The sequence below is a fragment of the Cajanus cajan genome, chromosome 8, assembly GCF_000230855.2.
Source record: "Cajanus cajan strain Asha chromosome 8, NIPB_CcT2T_4, whole genome shotgun sequence".
Classification (NCBI taxonomy): domain Eukaryota; kingdom Viridiplantae; phylum Streptophyta; class Magnoliopsida; order Fabales; family Fabaceae; genus Cajanus; species Cajanus cajan.
Window position 1 is genome coordinate 13,271,610 of NC_138524.1, and position 9,737 is coordinate 13,281,346.

General features: G+C 33.8%; 1 protein-coding gene across 1 annotated transcript; it reads right to left on the reverse strand.

Annotated features, from left to right (window-relative positions):
* Positions 1-4,912: 4,912 nt before the first annotated feature.
* On the reverse strand, positions 4,913-6,087 carry LOC109816857 (lumazine-binding family protein). Its single transcript, XM_020382007.3, has one exon. The coding sequence runs from the start codon at positions 5,953-5,955 to the stop codon at positions 5,128-5,130; it is 828 nt and encodes a 275-aa protein (XP_020237596.1). The 5' UTR covers positions 5,956-6,087; the 3' UTR covers positions 4,913-5,127.
* Positions 6,088-9,737: the final 3,650 nt, after the last annotated feature.

The window sequence follows — 9,737 nt, forward strand, 5'->3', positions numbered from 1 at the left end:
TAATAATAAATTTAACATGTTCTTACTAAAATTTGAATATAAGCACCCATTAGTAGCACGCAAATCGAAAAAGTATAGGTTTTGACTAAACCCTAAATTCTAAAATAATATTTGTTTAATATGTGTTTATGTTGGATTAATGATGTTATATCCAAGTTTGTGTTGAATTAATGATGTTACAATTGAATCATTAGTATATCTGAATCAATTATTCTAAACATACAACTTATTTTACAAATTTTTTTCTCTGTAAAAACAATCTTTTTTTCCTTAAAAAACAATTGAAGTGGAAGAAATAACCTTTTTCCAAAAAGGTGTTCTTTGTGAAGACCCTATTTTCTTTCATTTCCCATTTTCACCCTTACATTTTTTTTTTCTCAGCCTCACTCACCCTTTCCCGCACAACTCATTTTCTCTCCAAATACTCACTTCTCCTGGTGGCGATTCTTGGCAGCTGAAGGTGCTTAGGGGGTGTGAACTGATTCCTCCAGCTGATTTCTTCTCCGTTCACTTCCAAGCTTCTCTTCTCCTTCATTCTTTTCCACCCGAAGCTCGGAATCTTAGGCCGAGGTAAGGGAAGCTAATACTTTTGTTTCTTTTTTTTTGCTGTTGTGGTTGTGGACGAGTTTGAGAAACTCATTAGATGCTGATTGATGGATAATTCGTGGTTGAATTGAAAGAGAACTTGGTTTTTTTTTGGGTTTCGGGGTTGTTGAGAAATTTTGGGGAAAATCCTTGATTTGTTGTTGCATGTTGAAAAAGGTGGTATTTTTGGACTCTTGGATGAAATTGTAGTAATTCGAACCGATTGCATGTGAAGTTTCTGGTTGTTTTGCAGATTGTTTGAAGAGTTTTTCGAATATGGCTGGCTGCTGCTAAGCTTCGCGCTGAGCGCGTGGCCACCAGGGGACCCCATTTGGCCAAGCTCGCTGAGCGCAATGATGAATGCGCTGGGCGCGCTTGGGGAGGTGGGTCTTTGGCTGGCCCGCGCTGGGCGTGACCTGGACCGCGTTGGGCGCGATACTAGTTGTGGCAAATTTTGGGTTTTCTATTGGGCGCTGAGCGCGCCCCTTGTTGCGCTGGGCGTGAGACTCCTTGGGAGTCTCTGCCTTGTGGGCGCTGGGCGCAATTTGAAGTGCGCTGGGCGCGGGATCAAGGGAGGTCTCTGCCTTCCCTGCGCTGGGCGCGGGATTTAGGTACGCCGGGCGCGTGAGACTCCTCTGAGTCTCTGCCTGGCCAGCACTGGGCGCAATAGCCATTGCGCCAAGTGCGAGAGAGCCTTGGGTTCTCTGGTTGAGTCCCGCTGGGCGCGGGCACATCTGCGCTGGGCGCGCTGGCCCCCTGGTGCTCTCTGGTTGCGCTGCGCTGGGCGCAGCCACGTGCGCGCCGGGCGCGGAGATGGGATGGTTATGTATGAAGTTTTATGCTGAGTTGAATTGAAATAGAAGGTTATGAAATGATGTCTAGCAGATAAAGTTATTATTGATATTGAATTGTATCTGATGAATGTGTTGAGAAGTGGTGTTATGTTGTAGCTGATTTGTTGAACTGTGAAGTTGATATGTTGAGTTGTACGTTTGTGTTGTGTTGTGAGTTGATATGTTGAGATGTATAAGTTATGTTGTGTTGGAATATTGATGTGAGTTGTTGTAGGCCGCAAGGCTGAGTTGTTGTAGGCCGCAATGCTGAGTTGTTGTAGGCCGTAAGGCTGAGTTGACGTAGGCCGAAAGGCTGAGTTGTTGTAGGAGATCTTCGAGTTGATATGCGTGACGACGCATTGTATGCTTATTGATGATCACGTTGAAAATCGAGAGAATGTATGTTGATGAAGCATAAATAGTCGTGGTTGTTTATATTTTCTTAAAAATCTTGCTATATGTTGTTTTCTTTATGCTAGCTTACCCTTTGTGTTTCCATGTGATTGGACTGCTATGATCGTACTGTGTACGAGAGCAGAGCAGGGATAGGTGATGGATAGTGATGAGTCGGCAGCCGATAGATGGAGCTGATTTCTGTGGATGTTCTGTTTGTTTTGGTCACTTGGCAGAGTGACTTTTGATGTAATCCCTATATTACGTGCCCTAACTCTAGTCAGATTCGGGACATATGTATATACTTATATTCTAGACTCTATATTTATATACTTGTTCTATTCTGTCTAGTGTTTCTGGTGTGTTTTGGTGGTGAGTGAATGGCCAGTCGGGTCGTTACATTCTTAGATGTCAATCCAAACATACATTTTTTTTAATTAGGAAATTTTATGTGAGTTAAATTTTGTGAGCTCATTAGGGTTAGGATATGTCTTTACACTCGATGAACATTTATAGAAGTACTTACATATTATTCACCAATAAGGTACTTACATCAGTAGACATAAATATGCCTTTAATATTTAATAATGTTTGTTTGAAGGTGATAAGAGAAAGGTAAAACTTAAATAAATATTTTCTCAAAAGCAAGGTTCTTTTGTTTTAATAATTTGTAATGCTAAATAATATTTTACATAATATAAAAAATATATAATTTAAATTTTTTTACTAAGAAGAAAAAATTGTATAATAAAAATTTTATTTTTTTGTTAAATTATATTTCTATTATTGTACAACTTATTATTTCTTTTCAGTCTTTTATTTATCCAAACGTGTAAAAAAAAATCTTTTTTCTTTCTCCTATATCTACCCAACACTACATCTTGGTAACTTTATATTGCCTTCTTGGTAAAGGAAAGTTTAAATTATGAGAAATTTCTTGCAAGGTCAAGAAAATTCACCAACTTCAGTTAGGATTTATAATGAAATTTCCGTATTGCCTATCAACAGAAAATTTCTAAGAATCGAATTCAAGTCACCGCTAGCATGAACAGAAGACTCAACCATATGTGTCAACCTCTATTGGCACCTTGTATCTCCTCTATTTCTCATACTCATATTTTTTCCTTTATTTTTTAATTTCATCCCTCATCCAAACATAACACGAGGACGTACTGTTACTTTGATGTCCCTTCAAAAATTCCAACCAATAAGGGAAGTATTCACAAGGATAAAGCATAATGGGAAATTGAATATTGATTAGACAGAAAGCATTTAGGTACGTGATAAACTAGGAGTTGTCTTCATTGGCCCAATATTCCAAGTACTTTGGACTTCAAAATTTGGACCCCAAATACGAACAATAATAACATACTCAACATTCATTCCCAAATGGGCCTTCAGAGTGATACTTTGACATTCTTTAATTTACTAATAATTGAACGTGTGGTGTGGCTAGGTAATTTAATGGCATTGCAAGGTTAAATTGAAAATATTTTCATCTTGTAACAATAACAGGGTCTCTGATGCCTTTTACCCTTCTATACATAATACATTTTGTCATTTCCAGAAAGCCCATTTGATACAATTTTAAAAAGGGTGATGGCTGGGCTAGGTAAATAGTGTAGATATAAAACCAGTTTTGATATTTCCCAAAATGGAACCAACATGCTATTCTAGTACTCATGATCATACCAACACCTTTAGCCTAGTTACAATAAGTTTAATTCTCCTCTAGGATTCAAACTTTATGAATGGAAAAAATAAGCATTAGTGAACCCAAAACAGGGAAGTGTCTAAATAAAAGAACAAGGTGTAATCACATCATTCCACATCCCAGGCATGTTTATCAACCAACCCTGCTGAGGTATCTGGCAGTTTATATAAACATAAAAATAATGGTGCTGAAAAGCAAAACAGATCAAGTATTAATATCTTTCAATCTAATTGAGATTCACTTGTAGTATCAAGAGCAGTACAAGAATCATCTACGGTGCTAATTAAAGAATTAGCCAACTTGAGGCACAATGATTGAGCAAATTCAATATTCAGATCAGAGTCACATGTTGATAGAAAATGGATCAGATTGGTGAATAGTAAAAGAGTGAATATATAATTCTTTATTGAAGAACTCAATGTCCCAGTCCTGCCCAATGCAGAACAGTAGTGGGAATTGGAAAGCTTCACAACAATAAGGGCTTGCTGGATGTTTGGGAGATCCAGGGCTCTCTCCCACTATTTTCTCAATTACAGAATAACTGTTCTTCCTTCTCTATGTTCCCCTATTTATTCTTTCAGCCCAACTAACTTTGACCACAGTAAGTTAAATCTTTATCTAACTAGTACAATAATCTCTTACACGTGGAGGATATGGGCACAAAGACACATACTAAACTTCAAGAAATTCAAGTCTTTATACATGGTTTGCCTCCAACCCATAACTACCACAAAATTTATACAGCATACAACTTCACACCATGGTAAAGGCTACCACAACTATGTACCTCACATGTACCAAGGCATTGGAGCAATCACTCTCTTCAAACTCAAAGTAATATCAGCAATCAGACATGACTTTGATATTCAACAGAACTAGAAGCGTCTTTTAATCTTAATGTTATCCACTCATGACATCCATAACAATGTACATGAAACACAAGCCATTGCGGTGCTGCTTAATATTATACATGTGTGTGCATAAATTGAGTCACAAGAATCAAGACTCAACCATATATTACTCAAGCAGAATTTGAGATCCTCCAATTATAGTTTATAATAAGCTCAAGCAGCATAAGATCATCCATTTAAAGCTTGACTGCATAGTCCAATACTCCATGCATATTCATTCCTTAGTACCAGAGAACAGTGCAGATAACACGGTGGCAAATACACTCTCTTATTGATTAAAATTTATTGAAAATTACAAAATCATAAGTAAGATTCATTAAATAAGAAGTGAGACCTGCACAATTTTGTGATTTCCCATAGAAAGTGTAATAGAAAACATGTTGCTAACATTTCTCTAGTACTAAAACTCATATAACCATTTTACTTGATCCGTTTCACTTTAAAAAAATCTATAAGACAAATGAACAAACAAGAACAAAGAAAAACATATAAACTCTATAAAGTCAGTTGATTCCCCGCTGACTCAACCCCTAATGAACATAAATGTTACAAATTACAACACATTCAAATCCAGTTCAATGCCTGATCCTGTTATTGAGTTTCTAACCTAACCACACCAGGACCAGTCCAAGCCAAGAAAAATCAAATCCCCTCTTAACAAAAATAAATTTTTTGGCTCTTAACAAGAGAATCAAGAGTTGTTATGAGCATAAGAGGAAACAAAACCACTACCAAGAAGCCTCTCCACATACTTGCCGAGAATATCCACCTCAAGGTTCACCTTGTCCCCAACCTTCTTGAGAGGAATCACCACATGCTGCTGAGTGTAAGCCACCAACATGAAATTGAAACACCCCTCATCATCAAACACATCCACCACAGTCAAACTAGTACCATCCACAGCAATAAACCCCTTAGGCACAACGTACTTCAAAATCCCCTTTTCAGCCCTAACCTTCACCCAAAGCGAGTCCTTTTCCGGCACCATCGACACAATCACCCCCGTGCCGTCCACGTGACCCTGCACGAAGTGCCCCCCCATGCGGCTCGCCGGCGTCACCGCCCTCTCCAGGTTCACCGCCGACCCCACCGACAGCTCCGACAGCGACGTCTTCCGCAGCGTCTCCGGCGCCAGCCCCACCGTAAAGTCCGAAACTTTCAGGTCGAACTCCGCCACCGTCAGACACGTGCCGTTAACGGCGATGCTGTCGCCGAGGTGCACGCCGTCCAGGACCGTCGAAGCCGCGATTTTCAGGTCGTAGCCGCCGTCCGCGCCCTCGCCCAGGTGCTTCACGGTGCCCATCTCCTCCACGATGCCGGTGAAGAGGCACACGGGGCCCACGGCGGCGCAACGGCGGCGCGTGGTGGCGCGTGAGGTGAGGGGGAGGAAGGCGCGTAGAGGGGAGGGTTTGGAAATTGGGGAGAATGTGAGAAGGGTGGATTGGGAATGGTTGAAAGTGTGCGTTGCAGCGATTCTTGGGATTGTGGGTGTTAAGGTAAGAGACGTTGAAATTGGCATTTTCGCTTTGTGTTGTGTTGTGTTGTGTAGTGTTACCCTCTTTGGTGTGTGTTCTATAAATTAAACAGAATAAGTATTGTATTGTCTAAAATAAAAAATAAAATAAAATAAACTAAACCTGCAAATAATGTCTTCAATAAAGCCTTCTTGATGCTTGCTTAATGGTGTGAAAATTGCCAACAAATAAAATACTAATAACTTATGTCTTACTAGTATATTTGATTATTCATTAGGTGAAACATTATTTATTTTAAGAGGAGGAATCAAAGTTTAGAAACGCTAGAAAGAGAGCTAATATCCTGGCATCCATTGATTGTTGATCCCAGAAATATGATCTGTGTCCATCATGGGCGTGTGTTGCTCCCAGCTTTGATAAAATTGTTTCCGTTGATGGAGAAACAATGTTCACACCTATAGAATAAAATGAGTGAACTAGTTACACCAGTGATTCAAATGAATCACAAAAGCGGTCTAGAAAAAACTTGCTCAAAAGATCGGTAAAAATTTGGTTTGTAGAGGATTCACAGTTTTTAATATAATATTATTTTAATATTTCTTAAAATTAATTTTTTATCATGTATAATATTTTTTTTAACAGAAATATTTTTTTTTCTCGTTCGTCTGTAGAGTATTCACCGTCTATAGCAGTGACTAATCTTTTAGTTAAGTTAGAGGCACCTCAAAGGGTAGGATAGCTAGTCGCAAGATTTAACGCGGCTGCATACACAAGGCAGGATTCGAACTCCTGACTTTGCTTAAACGTGGATCAACTCGTATCGCTTTTAATAAAAATATATATTACTTTGTCCATTCTCTAAAAAAAATATAACACTTCTAATTAATTTTTACAAATAACAATAAAATATAGGTTGAAGTGATAATGTATATTAAAATATTTCAATTAAAGTTTTTTTTTAAATAAAATTAGGTGGATTAAAGGTGTGTCAATTTGTCAACCCAACATTTTTAACTAACTAACCCACTAAAATAGGTCAATTTGCCAATTCACCACTAAGTGAGATGGATTGCATTTATCAATTTTTTTTTAGGCTAATCCACCCTACTTTAAGGAGGTAGGCCTACTTTACTAGATTACTTATTTTCTATCTAATTAATTTTCACTTTTTCCTTTTCATTCGCTCCAATTCCTCACTTTCTTTCGAGCATAGATAGATGACATGATAATTGATATTTAATAATATTTAGACTAAATTGTGTTTTTAATTTCTATTTTTATTTCATTTTCATGTCATTTTACTACTTTTGTGAGATAAGAAAGTAAACTAAAAGTAAAATTTAGACCAAGTATTACCAAATAACAAATGCTATGTTATTTATTTTATATTAGATCATGATCAATATTATAATTTTAACAATCAACAAGTAAATATTTAATAAAAAAATTAAAATTGTGAATTTTATAAAATTAGAGACTAAAATTATGGATTTCAAAATTAAAGAACTAAAATTATGAATTAAACATATAAAAGACAAATATACAATTTAACTAATTATTATTATTATTATAAATGTTGATGTATCTTATATAAAGTTGTTAATATTTAGAATTATTTTTTCTCAAAAAATTTTCTTCCAAATCTTATATAAAGTTGTAACATTTGGAGTAATTTTTTTTTTCAAAAGTTTTGTTCCAAATTGGGATTAATTAAAGAACTTTTTATTAACTCAAAATAAGGTTTAAAAACTAATTATTAATTTATTATATAAAATTGTTAATATTTGAAATAACCTTTCCTCCAAAAAATTTCGTCCAAATTTTATTATATAAAATTATTAACATTTTGAGTAAATTTTTTTCAAAAGTCTTCGTCCAAATTGAAAATAATAAACTTTTTATTAATTCAAAATATCTTATTATATAAAATTGTTAATATTTGGAATATTTTTTATTTCAAATGCATTTGTTTTCAAATTTGAAATAATTAAGAAATTTTTTATTGACTCAAAATAAAAATTAAAAAAAATTATTAATAAGATTAATTTCATTATACTTTTGTGCATTCTTTTTATAATAAAATTTACCGTATTCAAACAGTAATAAAATTAATAATTTAAATCAAATTTCTTGATTGTTGGGTCTTTACAATTTAGTGACCTTATAAATACTTTTATAAAAGGATATAGACTGTATGAGGTTAAGAAAGTTGCTTATATGAAATTATTAATTTAATATATTTTTGGTATGTTAATTTAATCACATTGTGACTATGTCTATATTGATGATATGAAAGATATGTTATAAATATTTGAAAGTAATGTTATACGGTAACTATAGATCTGAAAAATTTAAGAAGTAATTCCTTTTCAATTTATTTATTAGACATTTTGATAGTATTTTTATGCTTTAATTCAAATGGTGAATGCAGAGAAAACTATATTGTTGTCTTTAATTTAACAACACTTTTTTTTTATATTAGCTTAAAATCAAAGAAAATGTTCTTGCACAATTATTTTGGTTTTTAATCACTTTTATCTCTAATTAAATTTGTTTCAATTCCTTTGGAATACAAATTCAATAGTTTGTACCTGATTTTTAATCACTTTTATCTCTAATTAAATTTGTTTCAATTTCTTTAGAATACAAATTCAATAGTTTGTAGCCTTTATTACTTTAGAGATTCATTTTTTTTCCATGTTGCTTTCATGCTTTAAAAATTAAAAAAAATTACTAATGAAAAAATATTATAAAGCTAAACTAAATTTTTAAAATAATATTATTGTTGACTTCATTTTAATGATCAATCAATGATCATTTTTAAGGTCCTATTTTTATAGAAAATAAATTATTATATGCATTAGCACAATATTTTGATAATATTTTTATGATTATGCACACAACTTTAGTTAATTTGCTGCAAGAAAATAGTAATATGTAGTTCATAACAATATTGTGCATTAATATTTGTCCTTTTTTTTATCTTATTTTCTTGAGAAACTTATTTTTGGAAATCAATATATATATAAAATCCTCATTCTTATCATTGTTTCATATTATTCTAAAAGAATAAATTGCCCCGTACGTCATACAGGTAACATAATAGTATTGTTAAAATTTAACAATCGAAAAAGATTAAAATATTATAATATATTTTATTTGAAAACAATTATATATTTTTAAGATTAAAAATTTACAAAATTGTGTTTTTGTTAGTTTTTAATATTATAAAGTAATGATATTGTGTTTTTAATATTATTTTATAGATTGTTGTTTTGAAATTTATTTAATATAAAGATCAAATCATACAATCATGTATAACATATCAATAGTTAACACCTCAACAGAAAATAACATACCAATGCTCAACATGTAACTCAAGTACATCATATCAATGTTTGCTAATTCAACCATATAATCATTGTTTATATGTATTATCCTAGGTCAATATCTATAAAGATCAAATCATACCAATCAAATATAGCATATAAATGCTTAATAACTCATCCAAGTATAGCATATCAATGCTCAATAATTTATTCAATAATAACATACCTATAACGCAGTTGGTAGACTGGAACGGAGCGTTCCAAAATTAGAACGGTCCGTTCCAAACTACTAAAACAATAGTGATTTAGTAGCCCAGAACGGGCCGTTTGTTCCAGACTACTAAATAGGCCTGTAAATCCTAGTTGAGAACGGGTCGTTCCAAACATGGTTGTTGTTGTGACACCCTTACTACCCCAACACATGTATTGTAATAATGAAAACTTAACAAAAACAATTTTCAGTTTCGATAAAAGGGTTCACATGAGAATCTTCAAAA

Excerpts from the sequence above, each read along its gene's own strand:
- LOC109816857 (XM_020382007.3), bottom strand. The coding sequence starts at position 5,955 with ATGCCAATTTCAACGTCTCTTACCTTAACACCCACAATCCCAAGAATC.